Here is a 20,609-nt window from a genome sequence, read left to right as displayed (position 1 = left end):
TATGGTGATTTGTTGTTCAAAACACATTAGTATATTGATTCACGTTAAATGCTGAGTATGATGTTAATACAAAACCTTTTACCAGCATTAGCTCCACCCTAAGGACAGGAGGCAACAACTGCTGTCCTTACAAACACATATTCTGGACCTCTAGCAGACCTCTTCACTTTCCATATTTTTATGTTAAACTGCAAATGAAGAGGACTGCCAGAGACTGTCCCCAAAATCTAATCTCCAGATAGATATAATTTATATCAACTGCTTCCAACAACATGCACGGGACAAGAGTAACACGTTGAAACAAAAGTGCAAAGAATAGGTAGGTTTTCGGCTCAGACAAGCTGTTTTCCAAGTTAACAAGAGAGGACTGCAGGGAGGAGGGTCCCTTTATGCTCATGGTGTCCCCCACAAGCCCAAGACCAGACTGATGGTAACCTGGAAGCCTTTACTGTTGGCTGGGTCAACTGTATGCTGACGACACGGCACAACTTTATGTGGATCTAAGGGTCCCTTACAGGTAAGACTTCAAAAGTAGTCTATACCTAAATACAAAAATAGTTTATTGTTTTAGTAGCACCATAAACTTCTCTGGCACACAGCTGCTTGAGCTGGGCACTACACAATCACTAGAGTACACAAGACACACATCCTGGGACGTGCCCTCCTGGATAAGCAAGGCCGTTGTGGACTGCTGTGTATGCTTTATATTGGCCCAGGAGGCCAATGCTCTGGTGTGAACGACCTCAGATGAGATCCAGGTGTGACATCCGTAAGAAGGCAGTGAGTGGTGGCCAGGGGTCCAGACTCTTAATCAGGGGGACCTGAGTTTCAATCTCATCTGCTGCCACTTCTAACTCTATGACATTTAGCAATATTTAGCCTCTCTAAGCCACATCTTCCTCATCTATAAAAAAATGGGGACGATTCCATTTCTCTGACAAGGCTGTTCTGCGTATTAAATGAGCTATTGTTTCTGAAATCTTAATGCAGGGCCTGTACCCAGCAACCATTTACTGATTTCTTACTATTGCTGTTAAAATGATTAATAAATAGTTTGGCCAACCTAAGTTAATTTTGTGTAAAATTATCTGATCAGAAACAAAAAGTTATTTGGAAAAACTGCTTCTCATTGTCTTTCCTATTTATAATCTCTTGAAAAGTGCTGAAACAAAGTTTACTGAATTTGCTTGGCCTTTCTTGGAAAATGGTTCTCATATTTACTTAGCCATGATGCTCCAAGATTGGGCTTTATTGTCAAACATAGCAGTTGTATCTATAGCTGAATAATGACGTAAGATAGAAATTTTTAAAAAATTCCATGAAAACAAACATCCGGTAGTGACTGGTGAACCAGGTTAGTGAAACAGTCCCCCATCTCCTTTTTCCATTTGAAAAATATCTGGTTATCATCTTCTCTCTGAAAAATGCTAGATCACAGCCTCTATTCCCCTATATTTTTTCTATGAGGGTTCTGAAGAAAACATTTGTTCTCTCTTGTTCTAACTTCTACAATTAATTAAAAGTACCGGAGAGGAAAATTTGTTTTGTGCCCCACAGCTACGGCAAGATCAACAACCCAGAGCTGCCCATTTAAGGTATAATTATTTTCCATAGAAGAAAGGGTTAAAAACCCAACTACTTTAGGGCATTTGGGATACACAGTAACAGTGCTAGGAAAATATTAGCATGCCAAGTCAATGTACTATATAAATTATTCCAAGTAAAAAGCTATAACTATGATTTTGGTGATTTATATAGGGAATTATGTATTAATTTCTTACTATGAACTCAAGAAAAAAGCTAACTTAATTATCTTTTAGTTCCAGAAAGTCTAGTAAATAATTCTGTAATTTATAGTTTTTCACTAATTAGTCTTAGACTGCTTGGAATTTCTCCAAATTAGCAAAGCTTTACCTAAAAGTAAATTTCCTCTTTTTTTAAAAAATAAAAAAATTAAATTTATTGGGGTGACATTGGTTAATATGGTTATATGTTTTAAGTGTATAATTCTGTAATACATTATCTGTATATTGCATTGTTCTTCTAAAAGTGAATTTAAGTGGAATTTTGTGGTGAAGTACATAATAAAAGATTATCCTCTTAAGGTAGTAGGAGCAAAAGAAAATTTTCCTCTGCTATGGGAAAAGCTGAATCATTAAAGGAAATAATGCCATTTCTCTCTTACTTTCGGGGGCTTGCAGAATTCTCATTCTCCTGGGTCAGGAGGACACAACGCTTGTACCTGTACTAAGGTTCTGGATTTCAGGCGAGGAAAAGGACAGTCCTCGTGTTAGGTTTCTGTAGGTTGGCGCATTTTCCAGAGAGAAGTCCACTCACTCACCAGCTTTCCCCTCTGCTGGGCCGACCTGGTTTCGCGTAAGGTGTACACATCTCCACAGACAGAGATCTCGCGCCAGACCCCGGGCTGGGACTCCTCAGTGAAACCCCCTCTTGGATGCATCACCAGGACGCCGTTTGTAGTGAGCCCATCCATGTGGCCATCGGGGTTTTTCCATTTTGCTGCCTTTTCCTGGAGAGCAGAAAAAGCATGCTAAGATTATTTCAAAATGAAGGGATTCTAGAATTCCTTTGAAATATTGGATAGGAGCAAAGGGATGGAAAGTGGTGAATCTTCATTTTCTACTTAAAACCAATAATCAGAAGGATAAAATATGCAATTAGCCCAACAATATGAAAGAAGTGGAAACACGGATGAATAATTTATCTCCAGAGACATATTATATTTATCCTGGGAGCTTAAAAAAATAACCTGTTGCCTGGGCCTCTCCCTTAGAGATTCTTTTTTAAAACTCCCTAGGTGATTCCAGAATCTAGTGTGCATTCCTCAGTTCTGTTTGTGTGGTGCTTTCGTCCGACTATCTAAAGATGTTTTATATGAAGTCATTATCAGGAAAACACACAGAAGGAAGGAAAAAACATTTTTATTAGACATACAAAAGTTCAACAAATGTTAAGCCAACAATTTGTGGCCACTAGCTTTTCATACAAATCGGTGATTATATCCTCAGAGGTGGAAGGGCACAAGCAGCTTGAGATAATGGCAAGACAGACACTCGTGGATGCCTATGCCATGGTGATTTTGGCTACTCTCTTGGGGACAGAGCCAGATATTGTTCATATGACTCAGAGGTAAATCTCGATCAGCATAAGTCAGTTATGACAATCCCAGCCCCTTGCCAATGGCTGGTTTAGGGGTAGGCATGTGGCTGAGTTCCGGCCAATCAGACCAAACTAAGTCTTCTGGGAAGCTTCCTGGAAAGGTTTCTTTGCTCTACAAAGAGGCAAAGGATAAACAGTGCCTCTGCTACCTCCTAGGCTGGAAGCTGTCCTGCTGCAGGGGGTGTGTGGCAGTGCAGGAGCCATCTCTCACCCACAGCAGACCTTGCCTGAGAGAGCTGACGCACCCGGAGAGGCAAAGGGCAAGACAGAAAGAACCTGGGTCCCTGGATGTCACAGAACCACTGAATTAACCAACCATGCAGCTGGCCTTCCTTGCCGCTCCCTGCAATATTGGATAATACATTTTTATTATTATTTCAGCCATCTGAGTGTCTTTTTTTCCCCTTGCCCTGCAAAAATGTCCTAATTCAAAGAAGAACTATATCAAAACTAGATAGTCACTAAAACTTTTGGGTTTCATTTACATGGAAACCCTATGAATGCAAAGATTTTAAAACGGTTTTGTTCTCTGCGCTGTCACGACACCCAATATATGGAATAAACAGCGAATTTTTTGAATGAATGAATGAACATTTTCCTTTGAACACTAATTATCTAAATTTGGCTATTTTTCCCTTTGAAATAAACCCCCTTAAATCTACCATAAATACCTTATGCATGATGTTAATATAAACTTTAAAAAAGAAATTCCTGTACATATTATAATTAATACAGCAAATATGACAAATAACAAGTAATGACAATTATTTTCAGATTTTGAATAACAGCTTTTCAATTGGCTGTCTGAATACTAAAATCTCAAAATTTAACTGCAGGGGGAGGGCATCAAGCAAAGCAATGTTTTTGGCCACAATTAAATGTTATATGTGATAATAATGCATGATAATAATGCATGTTTTACTTGAAACAATGTGCTTATCAACAGTACTTACTCCAAGAAATATGTTTTTGGAAGAGTCAAACCCAGCTGCGAATATCCGTGCCGTATAAGGTTCATTCCTGTCACAGACAATTCTGCAGGCGAACCTGGATATGGTGCTTTGTGTGATCTGGGCTTCGTCATTATTCTGGCTGCCAGAAACCGTGTCTGTAACCACGAAGTCAATCGGGCTTTCGGTTGATCTGCCCACCTAAGGAAATCAAAATACTCATAGCTCATTGGAAACGAGTGTTCAGGATGCCTTTAACATTCATCATCTCTGCTCGGAAGGTCAGAATTTAAAGAGATGTTGCAGTAACCAACCACCAGATTTTAAATGTTAAGAGAGAAACCTAACTTTCTATTCTGGAGGAAAACAGGTCTTACCCCCAAAAGACTATCTCTTGGATCAGACTATCTCTTTCATGGCAAATCATTCGTGTGTGTGTGTGTGCGCGCGCACGCACGCGCGTGCACACATGCATCTGTCTTTCCATGTGGAAAAAGAAAGATTTTAAAGGAAGCCAACTAAGGAACTCTTGCCACCTGCCCTCCTCCTCCATGCCCAGCTCCAAGGACTGGGTTTGCCCACCAAGTCAATCGACCAGCAACTCCTAGCACAGAGCAAGAACAGACCTAACCCAGACATACACATCAGGTCCCAGTTACACTATTCCTCAGTGTGAGAATAACTCAAAGGGCTGTACAAGACAGCCTCAACTTTGAAATGCAAGCAAATGAAAGATTTAAGAAGCTGGTCTTAACATATCAATTTTGGATTTTTAAAAAACTCTCTTGGGAAAATCTAAAAAGTTGCCAATAATATTATATTGGCTTACTTTCCTTGGAAAGTTTAAAGGCTGCCAGAAAGAATGTATTTCATTAGCGAGATCTTAAGAGTTCAAATAAAGCCTTTCATATTCAATAAATCCAAATAAGACAGGCACTGCTCTGTCCTGGGAAGTGGGAGGAGTAAGCATTTGTTTACAAAAAAGGAAATTCTCAAGGCAAATAGTAAAACATTTATGTAATGTGCTATGAATCTCTAACTGGAAAACAGTGATGTTATATATGCCAAAGAGACTTCCTAACTTTAAATCCTTTATATGTAAACGAATCATTTCTCAATAAATATGATATTAATGTTCTAAAAATAACATCTTTGATTCTGAAGCCAGTGGGAAGAACATGGAGCCCCTAGATGTGTACATATAAGGCCCACAAAAGTCGATTTCTCAGGTACCTTTATCTTGATCTCAAAATTCTATTTAAAACAAACACTGTAATACTCTTTTAATCCAAATGAATAAAGGGAAAGTATTTAATAAATCTTGCATAATTTAGCTCTATTTGCTTCCTGGAACAATATTAAATTTCTTTTGTAAATCTTACATATACATTCTCATGCATACACTATCTCGTTAAACTCACCAACAACAGACATCTATTTTCTCTTGTTTTTTACAAAACGTAATTTCTTGTCTTAATGAAATGTGCCTAGAAAAAACTAAACCACTGGGTTCACTGAAACTCATCAACTTAAAGAGATGCGTATTGCCTGAATGTATGCATTTCAGGTTTAGAAAACATAACTTGTTTAAAAATGCAACATAAAATCTAAATTACAGATATTATAAAATCCTATCATCATACAATTCATCTTCCTGAAGCTGCAGAATCTATTCTCTGCTATATTCAGTTGAAAACTGGGTGTGTGACTCAGAAGTTGCACTGATTCTCATCACTCTAATTTTTAAAATCTATTGTCTTAGCTACTTTTAAGTATATAATAGAGCATTATCAACTATAATCACCATGCTATACATGAAATCCCAAGTACTTATTCATCTTACACCTGGAAATTTGTACTGTTTGACCGACATCTCCCCATTCCCCTCATACCCTCACCCCTAGTATCTGGTGACCACTGTTCTGGTCTGTTTCTATGATTCTGATTTTCTTAGATTCCACATATAAGTGATATCATACAGTATTTGTCACTGTCTTATTTCTAAACAAATACACATATAAAGTATTTCACAAATATAGAAAAGCATAAAGGAGAAAATAAAGGCTACTCCAAACTCAGGAACAAACCCATCCTGAATCTCTATTACAATAAAGCTTAGGAATGAAATGTGAAGTTTTAAACTGCCTAGTCATCACACAAAGCCCAGAGTTATCATGACGACAGTCTCTGACCTAATTTCTGTCACCTCCACAGAAAAGGGTAATCACTTTCAAGTTGTTATAAGCTCAAAGCTAAAACCACACCCTAGTAGAATGTCACACAACTGTCCCTTGTCTACAGAGATTATTCTCTTCAAGAAAGGCCATTCTGATTTTCCTCCAATGTATTAAATTAATGTCTTGATGAATTAACTGAAATTGACTATAAAACATGACATTTTATTCCAACTGAAACATACTGCTAGGATCAATTACTTCAAGCCATGATACTTATCTGACTGGTCATCTAAGATTTGTTTATCAATTCACTTCCACTTACATCTAAATTGTAGAGTGCTAGAAAATTTTTATACTTTAGGTCACAAATCTCATGTTGCTTTTTCCCAGGAAAAATTTGAGCCACTTCCCTACTGAAGATTCACCCAATGTAGAAATCAGACTCTTTTGACTATTGACGTTTTAAAGGCGGTCGTGTACACAAGCCAAGATGCTTCTGAATTTCAACCGATACTCTTAGAGTGCCGACATTCACACAGCAGCCTTAGGGAAATTTTACTCCTTGCTACTGACACTCACAGACACATTGCCCTTCAGCACTTTACATCTTAATATAAATGAGAGAAGTTTGGGTTTGCCTGGTTGTCAGTCAAAGTCAGCACAGGTAAGATGGCACTGGAGCACCTGAAAGGGCCTCTCTCACATTGCCCGGACCAATTCTTCCCATGTCCCTGCCTCTGTAACCTTTTCTGACTTCCCTCCGATGACAAGGATGAAATATTGCTGCTTCCACCCAAGACCAATCTCTTCACTAATGCTTGGGATCCCAATATTCTCCCATTTCCAATGACTTTGCTCCTGTTCTTTGTTCCTGCCTTCCCTCTCTCTCCTGAATCCTCATTTTCTTTCTTGATATTGGATCAAGCCATCCAGCATCACATTCTGGAGCTTCTTAAACTGTGACTCTGTGAGGCAAAGGACTAGTTTTGTTTGCTTTTTAAATTTCAACTTGCCACCGATACCTTTAAAAAAGAAACAATAAAAATGACAAGTGGAAAAATGATCATCTGCTTGGATGTTTCAGGAATATCAAGCTGCTATAACAGCTTCTAAACACCTCCTCCTCTCGAGTTCCTAACTCATCTCACTCTGTACTGTTAACAGACACTTCGCTGCTATGCTGCATATAGTTTGAGTAGCGCCGCTCCAGACTAGTCTCTTGTTTTTTAAAATGCTTTTCTTTGCCTGCAAGGAACCCTCAAGGTATAGTCCCATTTCTGTGGTTCACTTAACTGCAATACTTCTTTAAAAAAACCCCATCATTAGTTACTACTGCCACTTCCTTACCCATGTCCTTATATTCTCCCTCAGCGCACTCCGACTGAACTTCTCAAATGAGCTTTTCTCCCCACGGCTCTACTGAAACCACTCTTGCTGGGATTTCCGGGGCTTATAACCAGCCAGTATATCTTGGTCCATTTGTACCTGGTATTAAAATAATGAAACCCTTGCAGGCCAGTTGGTAAACAAGCCCCCTTCCCTTCTCTTTCTGTTCTCTCCCTAGGTAATCTCATCAAATCCCATTTATTAGCCACGAAGCCCTGATCTCTCTCCCGAGCTTCAGACTAGTGCACACAATCTCCACTTGAATATCTAACAGGCATCTCAAGTGCAACATGGTCCAAACTGAACCTGGATCCCCCTTGCACCCTTATATTCCCTATGTCAATGACCGGCATCCAATTTGCTCAGGCTAAAAATCAACATCCAAGAACTATCCTTGATTGTTTATTTTCCTCTACACCCACATTTAACTTTGTGTAAATCCCGCCAACTCCACCTCCAAAACGCATCTTCGATCCTTCCAACTTCCTCCACTTTAGTTCCATTTACTGACAGCTCTTAATTGGATTGCAATACTTTAGCCTCCAAACTAGTCTCCCAGTTTTCACACTGGGCTCCTTCATTCTACTCTAGACAGTAGTTGGAAATACGTACCTCTCTCTTGCATAAAATCCTCCAACAGCTTCTCTGAAATTCCTAGAATAAAACCTAAGTTCCTTACTTGGCCCAAAGACTTTTCCTCTCCAAGGTCACCTCATTTTACTTCCCTTCTCCTTCACTCTGTTCCTGCCATGGGGTCTTGGTACTCTGCCTGGAATATTTGCTCATTTGTGGTCTGTTTGCTTCCTCTAGAATGTAGGCTCCATGAGAGGGAAGCCTTAGTAGTCTATCTATAGGAAATAGATGAGTATCTGATACACAGTGGTGATTAAGAAGTGAAACGGACAAATGGAAGATTATGACAGTGAGCTTGAGCCCTTTGAGATAGACACATACACACACACACACTTTTAAGAAATAACTATTGCAAAAATGTTGATATTCTTTGACATTTTTCTTAACTATATAGATGCTAAAACTACTATAAACCAACTAAGTTAAAAACCAAACAAACAAAAACTAAAAACATAAGGCATTGCAGCACCCAGGTTCAAAGCCCATGAAACTGAGAAATCAGGAGGGAAAAGACCACTAACACTGACTTTGGGATCTGGCCACTGTCCTTACCCTCATGATCAGAACGTATTTGGTGTCATACTTCACTTTAGGGACGCTGACATTTCATCACTTCCTTTGATTTGTGTCATAAATGATTTTCTTTATATTTTACTTTCGCAAGAGCTCTTTTCTGTTTTCTCTCTTTAGTTATCCCTACTCTAGAAAATAACTACTAACATCTTATTCTGACTATATTAACTCAGAGTTTCCCATCCTTAACCCATCTGTTAAGTTCAGATCTACTTTCAACGTTCTTATTTCGGGCAGTAATATTTTGGAGTTCTAAACCCTACTATCTGATTCCACTGTGGGAAATGCAGCACGAGGCTCTTTTTTTGGTTCATTCTGATGTTCTGATTTTTAAATGCCCAATTAACCCAGAAATCACTTTTAACATGTAATGGCTAAAAGGAACAGACCTCAACACCAAGGTGCGTGCTTCAGAAATATAAATGCTACATTGCTTTTAACTCTATGATTTTTATCAATGGTCAGTTTTAGACATATAAACTTGTTAAAGGGAGGAAAAAATGAAAACCTTGATTTTTCAGGGACTTCTAAGAGTTGCTTAATTCTATTCTGTTTAGAGTGATCTGACATTAATCTTCCAATATGTCCAGTTAGTCTATTGATGGAATGAGACAATTTTAGTAAAAATGACAAATGTGTTACGGTTTCTTAATTAAAGTTTATACATTCTTATTGAGTTACCACACTTTATTTAAAGAGGTTTACTGGTACTACATAGACAATGTAGAATTCAGGAGACCAAAATCTTAGTTCTGCCACTCATGCCTTCTCTGCCCTTATTTAAATTACCTTTCCTTTCAAAGATTCAGATTTCTTAGCTATGAAATCAAGTTTGAAACTAAGCTATGAAATTGGTTTGGCATACGGTATTTCTCAGTGTGGTCCATATGGCCCCTGAAATCTTCTCAAGAGGCTAGGTCCACGAAGATAAAATTGCTCTCATGGTAATACAAAGATGTCATTTGCCTTTTCTACTATGCTGACATGTGTTCTGATGATGCTAAAGCAATGATGTGCGTTAGCAGGAATCTAAGCAGTGGCATTGTACTCTTCACTGCCATGCACGTGCAGTTAAAAATGCCAATTTCACATAAGTATGCTTTAATAAAGCAGTACAAAATTATTTTTTTAATCTTGAGTCTTTCAATATTCTGTGTAACGAATTGGGAAGTCTGCATAAAACACTTAGAAGTTCATGATACTATGGAGGTCCCTCAAAAAATGAAAAGTAAGACTACCATGTGATCAGCAATCCTACTTCTGGGTTTTGTCCAAAAGAACTAAATCAAGATCTTGACGAGACATTGGCTACCCTCCATTTTCATTGTAACATTATTTACATTAGCCAAGATATGAAAACAGCCTAAATGTCAACAGTGAATGGATAAAAGGATCTGTGGTACATACATACAATGGAATATTACTCAGCCTTAAAAAGGAAATTCTGGCATGTGAGACAACACAGGTGAATTTAGGGAACATTATGCTAAGTGAAATAAGCCAGTCGCAGAAGAAGAAATAATGCATGATCGCACTTATAAGAACTATCTAAAGTAGTCAAATTCATAGAAACAGTAGAATGGTGGTTGCCAGAGGTTGAAGAGAGAGGGAAGTGGGGAGATACTGGTTAACAGGATAAGTTTGTTACACAAGGTGACTAACTTCTAGAGATCTGCTGAACAACATTATGCCTACAGTTAAAAGTATTGTATAATACACTTAAAAATTTGTCAAGAGGGTAGACCTCATGTTAGGTATTCATACTATGATTTTAAAGAAAAAGTCATTAACAGGAGCTGAAAAAATCCAGCTCAATCTTTAATTCGTTCTGCCTTTGCAGAGATGAAAAGGAAGAAAGTGAACAACTGGAACAGAATGTGACTGAACACTAGTGAAGCATACACTATTTATGTCAGAACGTGTCACTAAAGAACAGCAATGAAGTAACATATGCCATCACGGTAACTTGTTAATTGTAAGTGATAAAAAATGTACCACCCACAAATGTAAAATTTTCTTGATTCACTTTTTTAGTACTGAGAATCTTCTCTCTATGTAAAACAGTAAAAACCGTACAAATGGAAGATATATAATTTTAGGAAGTATTAAAAAATTATTATGAAGTCCCATACGAATATCAACAGGGAAGTATACACATATTTAGGAAGAGATTTTAGTAGAACGAAAAGAAAAAAAATTAAGAAAATTATAAAATGAAATGGCATGAAGAGTAAAACCACTTAATATTTTGTCTAAATATGATAAAATCTTACTTTTGAGTTCAAACTGACACATAACTATGTCCCTATAACCCCTGTACCTATCTATCTAGTATTGTTTTTTTTTCTTCTCCAACAGGCAATTGCTCTATTTAATGCATATAGCATTATTTAAATCGTTTAATTATACTAATTTAATATTTAATAATATGCTATTTAAAATTTATCTTATTTAATAACATTATTACTTTATTAACATTTAACATTAAATAATCTTAACTGAATATAATATTATCAATGGCTTAATATATTTAATAATATTTAATATTTAATTCATTAAATAAGTTTGGAACTCTTTCTGCATATGTAGAGCTTTTTCTTGTTCTGTTTTACAGCCTTGGAGGCCCCCAATGCATAATTGTCTCCAAATTCACAGAACTAGTCCCCTACTGAAGGACATTTAAGCTGCTTGTGATCTTTTGCTATTACACTATGCTTTGAGCAATAACTTGGTAAAAATGTCATTTTATGTGTATGTAGGGATACTTGCAAGTCTTCAGAAAGAGAATAGCTTTAGAAAGAGAAGAGTTAAGTCTAAAAACATTAAGTGTTTTGTATTTGTCATAGGTTATTTCCAAATCAACAACTCACAGAGGTCATATATGTAGGAGAGTGTCTCCCCACATCTCTGACAAAACCTTCTGGATTTTTGCCAATCTTTTAAGTGAACAATGGTATTGTTGTGTGATCTGAATTCACACTTCTTTTTATAAGTGAGGTTGAACATGTTTCCTTATTTTTGATGTTATTATCTGATACTTTGACATTTATTTCAACATGCGTTACTTAATCATGTAACTCCATACAGAAATGCAAAGTCTCATGGTTGCCAATCTGTGCTTACTTTTTATTTTATTAGCCTTACTTTTAATTTTCTGTTGTTTTAAAGTACCAAATCTTGGAAATATTGATACTCTTCTTTTTAAATTAATTGATTTTTTCCTTTACTATGTCCTTCTGCTTTCTTTTGATGTCTTTCTGGACTTTCTATTATATGCTACTAAAACTATTCCTGCACTTGTCCTCTACTTTCTTATGTCATTTTTTAAAAACGACTTTTTGCGATACATGTTTAGTTCCTTGATTTCCTCCTTCCCTCTCTCCCTCCCTTTGTTTCTTCCTTCCACATAATAAAGGCACTTAAGTTTTTGCCTTTCTTTTGAGTATGATGTTGGTCACATCTCATGAGTTTTGCTATACGGTGTTACCATAATTATTTTAAAAGAGGCCTATAATTGCAGTTTTGATGTCATCTTTGATCCAAGTGTTATTTAGGAACATGTTGCTTTTAAAAGTGGCTGGCCATAAAAATTTTTATTCTTGTTATTAAAGTCTATTTTTATCACATTGAGATCTGCGACTGTAGCCTCTCTACATATTTTTGCAATTTTAAAACTAAGTTTTTTCTTAGTCTTTCAAAAATCAAATAGGAATAATTTTTATGTTATCCTCCTCTCTTTCCCCTTGGGTACCACCAAAGGTTAATGTACCAGAAGTTCTGATTACATATCGAAATACAGAACTGAAGGAAAAATGTCTTAAAATTTTCATTAAAAAAAAAGGAAGATGTTACCTGAAACATATCCGTATCTTTATCATGTGTGTACTCGACCACCACAGTCTGATTCCTTGACAGAGTGTACGATATACTGTGTTGACCTTTGCAGCTGATAGCCTAATAATGAAATTAAAAAATATTCATTATAATTCAATTTCAACAACTTAACCGCACTCCTATTTGTAGTTAAGAGACACCATCCTACCAGCAAAACCCAACACAAGCCAGTATTTCCCTACCAGCCAGAGCTTGTGCTGAGCAGCCAATAGTCACAATTCTGGTTTTACCAAATATTCTATGTTAATATGAATAATATTGTACTTACTTACATCACATCGAAATTAATTTACTAGTTTACAAGACTTAATTTAAATCATATTCCCAGAAAAACATACACTTTCTCTATGTTACTTTAACTCAATGATAGGATTTTTAGACTAATATAATTTATTTAAAGTTTTAAACTTTATTTCACATTACAACAACTAAGTCAATAATATTTTGTTAGTTATTTTTCCTACATAATAGATTATAATCATAGAAGAATCATTGAAGTTATAAATGTTCTATAAGAATTTCTATATAATTCACTTTTCTAGACAATGATAATCATACTTATACTCTACATCTTACTTAAATCTTGTATAAGCAGTTGCTTAACCAAGATACTTATTAATTGATAAATAAGGTAGCTAAGTTAGTTTTATCTTTTATATTTTTAGCCAAAGTTAATATTCTTTTACGAAAGAATCTAGAAACTGATAATACAATGCTATTCTTATTTTCTCCATAATGATATATTTGAACACATCTTAAGTTGTGGGCATTTACTTTTAAATTTCAAATTAATAAAGAAGTTTATTTAAATTGTACTCCAAATTATTTTAATTACATTTTATCCATTCTACTTTATCTTCATTTCCACTCTTTTACATTAAGCATAATAAAACTTTAATAAGCCTATCTATTATATTAAACATTTACTGAATGATGGTACTGTACGAAGAGCAAGAAAGCACTTAGAAGTAGTGGGACATATATAGCATGCTAATGAAAATGTCTGAACATTTACATTTGACCAATATAATTGCTTAGAGGAATAAATAGTACAAGATTCCAAATCATGTTTGAAGTTAGCCTTGTTCATCTCATGGTTACTTAATCATTTGCCCTGAGAAACTGCATGATTGAACTGATGTTCTGTTGTATGTGCTTCATTAAGATAATACAAGTATTAGAAATAATAATTTACATATTCAATATGGTCAGAAATCTAAAAAATAGTTCTTAAGAGTATTTAATTCCAAAAACAACTATAATCTTAAATTTTCATTGGTCTGAATCAGATAAATTCAACAGTACTGATAAAAGTGATATTTTTTGACAGTGAAATTAATAAAGAACTATTTCCAATTTAAGATAAGTAGATGTTTATCTTTACAGTTAAGTAAAAAAAAATGCTTTAAGAAAAATGATCTTATTACACTCAAACTTTTAAAACTAATAACCAGAGAGTGATTCTACAGTAACTTATTTCAGGGTTCATTAAAAAGTGTCTATTGCATTTACAAGTACCCAATTTACAAATACATTGACTCAAACACAACTTTCTAGGCACACATTACATAAAATGTCAGAATAAGGAGCTAACAAATGCCATAACAGAATACCTTTTAAAAAGTTATACATTTTTATGATGGTACCTCCTGAAGTACAGTGTTTCTCAAACTTCCACCAAAGTTGCTTTTACTGGAAGAAAGTTACCTGAAGCCCTAGAGACGCCTGGGAGAACAGCCCTGAAGTAGTTTCTCAAGCTTAAAACATCTTAATTTAAAATTATTATGAATTTTCTAGTCGGCTCTATATGCCTACAGTTTTAACATTTAAACATTTCTACCAAATTTTCTGGGACATTGGTGCACCAGAAAGACTCACTGTGCTCACCCCAGACCTAGCACAGCCCTCGGCTGACTTCTCACAACCAAACCCTTCCACTCTGGGAAGCACCAGAAATTGCCATTTTACAGTAAAGCCCTAAGTTGTCACTGGACACAATTCTTCTAAGGTGTTTTATTCTAAAACCATTCTTGTAACCAAAACTATGCAACACATAAAAAAGGCTATTTATAGGAAAAGCGACACCATGCCTGGGAACTGCCCATAGCATTGAGTACAAAGATCTAGGCTGACCTCTGCCTGGCCGCCCCCAAGCGGGGGAGAAAGCATCGGGACTCTGAGGCCTTTAATGATCCAGGACACCCTGAAGGTTGAGTCCACTAAAGAAAATCTACAATTTAAAACTGCACGTGTGTGTTTAATATGACTAAATGTGAATCTCCAGAGTTAGGTGAATGCTTTGGAGCTAGAAAAATACTTTCCGAGACTTTTTGGTTAAGAAAGTCCCAGCTGAGGGTTACATTCTGGAAGCCCCCGGATTTGGGGAAGATGAGGAAGTAGGAAAAGATTCTGCAGGGAGAAACAAGTCCCAGAAGGTGGTGAGTGGCTCTGAGGCGGCAGGCAGTACACTCACTCCCCTGCAGCACGGATCCTGATGAATGAGGTGCGATATCCACCTTTAAGTCCTGGCAGTGATTTCCCTGTTCATGCTGAGCCAGGAGAGGAGGCCTGCCTGTGAAGGGCCCTGAGGGCAGGGACCTAGGGCCCAAACGGGCTGCACCCACAGGGAGGAGAAGCATGATGATCAATGGACCCTGGAAGACTGGGATTGAAGCCAGGACTGAGACTTGGAGGAAAAGGTGGCAGTCAAAACCAGAACACTGGGATGCTGAGAAATAAACGGAGAGGTGCCGACTTTCCTTGATGACATGAGTTAGGACTCACAGAATCTTGTTTGCATGTTAAAGTCTAGAGTGAGACCAGACTTGAGTGGTTGGGGGATGTTAAGAAGAGTTTAAGGCTGACTTCAGCCGTTGCTTTCTCTTTGGAAGTATATAAGTCATTAAGGTTTTTAGTTTGGTTAGATGTTTCAATTTCTCAGATAATCTTTATCATTTAAACTGATTTTCAGAAATACAGCTTCTAGTAAATTACAGATTCACTGACTTGAGTCAATCATTTTAGGTATTACGAAAATAAAATTTCCCCTAAGGCACCAAGTTGCTTTGAAATCTATTTCTGAAATATCAGCAAAAAAAAGAGTAGGCAAAGCTTTCTTTTGGCACTCACTATAATTTAGTTCAAACACAATTACTGTAACATAATGTGATTTTACTACACCAACTCATATTTGGAAATGAAACATTTTAAAATTCTAAGGAAAACCAGCCCAACTAGCTTGCCTGGTAGACCACACAGATTTCTCATATTCGCTTTTCTATTCTGAGAAGGAGGTGCGGCTGCCACCTCCCTTTCCTAACACTGTGAGTGCCTCCAAGGCAGACCTGGCCTTACCCTTTCTTCCACACCTGGCACTGAGGGCATGTTGGCATTCAGTGAACGTCAGGTGACTGAATGGACTGCTACGATCCAAGATGAGATCTAGACCTTCTTTCCTCAGGTCTTCCCTTCCTCAAACCTACTTTTCACCAGCAAAGGTACCAAGAGTGATACTCTCAGTTCCAATTTATTATGTGTGAATTTTATCGGGTTAAAATATCACAATTGGACAATTACCGATTAGACAATTATAATTACACAGTCACAGAACAAAGGATTCCAACTTTATCCAGCTTAGGAATTTAAAGCACTACTCTACAATCCCAGATGTCCAAACCAGGCCCTTTCAGAGACAAGATACTTTCTATATTTTCTGAGTTTTATCCTACTTGTGTCACAGGCTCGGCTCAGCTCAGCTATCCTCTGTCATTCAGGGGGATAGCTAGAATTGGTTGTCCCGGTTCAACTAAATATCGGAGAGTTTTCTAACCCTCCAGACTTTAAAACAAACATGATTCATAATGTCTACAGAAATTCCTTCATCTTATAAACCCACGGGTATACACATAAAGGCACTTATAAAGATGTATAATATGTAACGATACCAGGATGGCAATTCTGCAAGATGCATAATGGGATGGATACATGTCTTCATGGCAGCCAAAGAGCTTTCATTCATATTTTAAAAGTACAAGGGAAATTATCAAATCTTTTATTTGTAAAGAAGTAGTGGGCTTAGCTCTCAAAGTAAAAGAAGAAAAGCCCATTGAGAAACTGTTTCTAGAAAATACTAATTTATCATAGCTATGATTTAGCCATTTAATTCAAGCTCTATAAGGCTGCTAAGTGAGCCTTCAGCCACTGTGCAGGGAAAGAAAATGGACTTCATCGCTGTGACGGACATTGTTGGTTTCCTATCTGATGTCTTTCTCCCTGCTAGGAGAGCTGGCTTCCCATGAAAAAGCCTGAAAAGGCCACGCCTGGCTCTCCTAGTCTCCTCTGAAGCTAGCACATGGAAATGCAACCCAGTCCTCACCAGTGTAGAGCTCCTGGGGATGGGAGACATTAAGAGAGAGTCTTTCCTTTCTCTGTTAATAAAAAATTAATGTGATGTTTGGAGCTGAGGTAGCCATCTTGTAATATGAGAGGAAGGTCACAGACTCTCAGAGAAGCATACCGCGCCCTGACGTCTGTGAGCCGAACCAAATCTTAAACTGTCTGCCCCAGATCTATCCGAGAAAAATGAGGGTTTTAGGCTGCCTTTCGTTGGGTATTCTATTGCTTGCAGTCTAAAGCATTAGTAAACTGTTTGGACCCAACTTTTTTTCCCTCCTCCTGGATTTCCTATTTCAGTCAACAGCATGACCATATTTCTGATCACTCCAACTTAAAAGCTTCATGTCATCTCGGAGACCTCTATTGTCACTGCTGTCCATATACAATTAGCATTATTACCATCATACTTAGCCTACTGGTGAGTGAAAAAGCCAGGCTCACTGATTTTACTGCTTTAAGGCAAAAATCAAATACAAAGTAGAACAAACCATGTGTAACATTTCACTTTTTCTCCTCATATATAAAGTAGTTGTTGGGCAACCAGTAATTGCAAAACTGATTTATCCCCCAAAGGAGTTTTACAATCGGCTCCTTTATAGCCCATAACTTTCTGCTTTGAAGATTACTAGGTGTAATCTGATTCATCTCCCCTTGAATCTGGGCTGCCCTTAGTAATGTGTCTGATCAACAGGATGCAGCAGAAATCACATGTGGGACTTTGAGTCTAGGTCGATGAAGCCTTGCAGCTTCCCCTTGCCACCACTGAACAATTGCTCTTGGAGTCCTGAGCCATCACATAAAAAGCCCAAGCTATAGGGAGAGTCCCTGGAGACTGAAGTGCCACGTGGGGAGAGGGAGGCCACAGAGAACGAAGACCCAGACGTGTGAGTGAAGGAGCCGCCTTAGAAACGAGTCTTTTATAGTTCCAGCTACCCCAGCATTTGCCATGTGAATCAGAGACAAACTGCCCATGGGTGCCCTCCCCAAATTCCTGACCCACCAAAGTATGAATAAATCAAATTGTTCTTGCTAAGCCACTAAGTTCTGCAGTAGTTAACTGCACCACAAAAGACAACTGGACCAATCAGTTTTCAAGGCCTACTGGTGCCAGAGCGTTTTTCTGATTTGTTAGTATTTATGATAATTCATATAAAACATCATGGTGATTTGTGTGTTCGCCTTACCCATGCCCTTGGGCACGGGACAGGTGTAGGTAGCACAGTGCTTCAAAACAGGGGCTGTCTTCCTAATGGATGTTTCATGTGCTCCTGAATGCATGTTAAGAGGCTGTCTGTGGTTAGAGTAACTATATATCTTTATTGTGATAATCTTCAGTTGCTGGATGACTGAGATGTGAACAAATTTTTATATTAGTGTTTGAAATTACTACTTATAGATTAATATATAAAAGAATTTGAAGCATTTTCATAAAGCCAAAAGCCACCAAGCATGTCACATGGACATTTTTAGTCCTTACATATTTGGAGCAGGAACAGAAGGGATGCTAGGAAGATATGAGAAGAAGATAGCTCGTTACGTTAGAAGTTATGAAGCCAAACTCTGGCAAACCACATCCAATATGTATACTAATGGCCATGCCTTACTAAACTAGACCAAACCTCATTCAAGAGAACGCACGTCTGCACGTGCGTGTGTGAAAGAGAATCTGAGTTTCAAATGAAATGAGATTCTTTTTCTTCACATACACATCTAAATTTTTCTATCACTATGTCTTAGAACCAAATGACTCAAGAGATATAATAATCCCTCTTGTCTAGATGTCTTGGATGCTGATTATCATAAAACCAGTTACTGCTCTTAGGTTACACAGTGTCTAAGTCAGATGAATGTATTTTTGGAAACACAGCATTCAGCATAGTTTCTTTCTGCCTTTCAAAAGAAAGGGACACACCCCTGGAATGGGTTATGCGTTGAAGGAAGCTTTTCCAGACAAATCTCAGAGCTGCTCTGAAGAGCTCTGCATCATGTGACCTAATATGGTGGTATTCTGTGATGCTGTTCACTGAACCCCATCCTTCTGTTTCCAACAAAACACCTCAAAAAAAAGTCAGAGATGCTCTAACAGCCCACCCACTGGGGACAGTCCTAGGCAATGTCCTATACACTCACTCTACTTGTAGAGGCAGTGACCCCTTTGTCTTTTGGGGTCCACCAAGAAACATCACATAAGCTTGTGTTTTCAATGGTTTTCTAAATGATATCCACGACTCGTCACTCTGTAATAAGGCACAGTAGAGTAAGTACAGGCTCCCCAATTATTCTGCATGTTTCAGGCAAGTTTATTTTCAGCTACTTTAACTGTTGATTCTAATTTGTAAGTTAATATTTCAGCCTATCATACAATTTAAATAAATAACGGCAAAACTAGAGTGCAGAAAGGACCTGATAAAATGGAAAAATAACTACACTGGCCCCTCACAGCTGTTCTGGTTACTAAGCGTTCTATAACAAGGTGTATTGCTAGAGAAAAAATATTTTAATTGGTACAGAAAAACATAATAATGGAATCTATACGGGGGTAGGACTGTATAGGCCCAATGAATCAAACCTTCTTAGTTCAAAAACAACTTCTGATGTTTATGTTTATGATAGAAATGTGCACATTTACAAGCAAATGAATGAGTTTGCTGTGAGCTGCTCAGCGGCCTGGAAATAACTGCTGAATGATTTTGCTGCATAGCACTGTGTACACGGTGATGCTGGGGCAGAGTGGGTTTGGGGGAGAGATACTATAGGTATCAGCATGTATGGTCACATGATAGCTGCCCTGTGAGGTCACTGGCAGTGCATCACCTTACTGCATTATCCATTGATAATCCAGCACATGGCTGAACATCAGCAAAAGAAAACACTGTGTCAGATGGCTGTCTTGATATGACCACCTGGTTTATCCTACCGAGCTCCAAGCTTACATGCACTTTAGGAAGGGAGAATAAGACCCTGAGTGGACACTGTAAAGGCCAAGTTGGTTAGTTGGTTCTGATGTTGAGAAAAGAACTTGCTGGACCTCAGGTTTGAATCCTAGTTCAGTCCAAATCACACGACCTCTGAGTCTTTGGTTATTACCTTTTTGCTTCATCAGCAGAGGGAGTCAATGTTAGTAGCACTGATTTCACTGCATTTAAAGCAGAGAGAACAATACACAATGTGACACCGTCTCTCCTCAAATACAAACCTGTACTTAGAGCACTGCTTCATGACTCGAAGAAATTTATCACCAGTTCCTCGTAGTCTATAACATATGCTTTGGAGATTATTATTCTGTTTAGTTTTAAATATATGTTAGATATTGACTATATTAATTAGGGATACTCCCAGTATGACAAACATGTTTTTCCAGAACTAATGACTTTTATGTCAGATTGACAAGTTAATTAGGCAATAAATCCTCAATCAGTCT

General features: G+C 37.5%; 1 protein-coding gene across 1 annotated transcript in view; it reads right to left on the bottom strand.

Annotated features, from left to right (window-relative positions):
• The window catches only part of PELI2 (pellino E3 ubiquitin protein ligase family member 2), a 156,466-nt gene that overhangs the window by 8,755 nt on the left and 127,102 nt on the right, over positions 1-20,609 (bottom strand). Inside the window, exons 3-5 of the mRNA XM_016156114.2 lie at positions 12,752-12,853; positions 4,134-4,331; positions 2,342-2,530 (exon numbers count right to left, since the gene is read on the bottom strand). Coding sequence (XP_016011600.1) covers positions 2,342-2,530; positions 4,134-4,331; positions 12,752-12,853 — 489 coding nt within the window. The remainder of the gene's footprint in view (positions 1-2,341; positions 2,531-4,133; positions 4,332-12,751; positions 12,854-20,609) is intronic.

Source organism: Rousettus aegyptiacus, unplaced genomic scaffold (genome assembly GCF_014176215.1).
Source record: "Rousettus aegyptiacus isolate mRouAeg1 unplaced genomic scaffold, mRouAeg1.p scaffold_m13_p_3, whole genome shotgun sequence".
Taxonomy (NCBI): domain Eukaryota; kingdom Metazoa; phylum Chordata; class Mammalia; order Chiroptera; family Pteropodidae; genus Rousettus; species Rousettus aegyptiacus.
The sequence above is the reverse complement of the archived record's forward strand: the minus strand, read 5'-3'. Positions and strand labels throughout refer to the sequence as shown.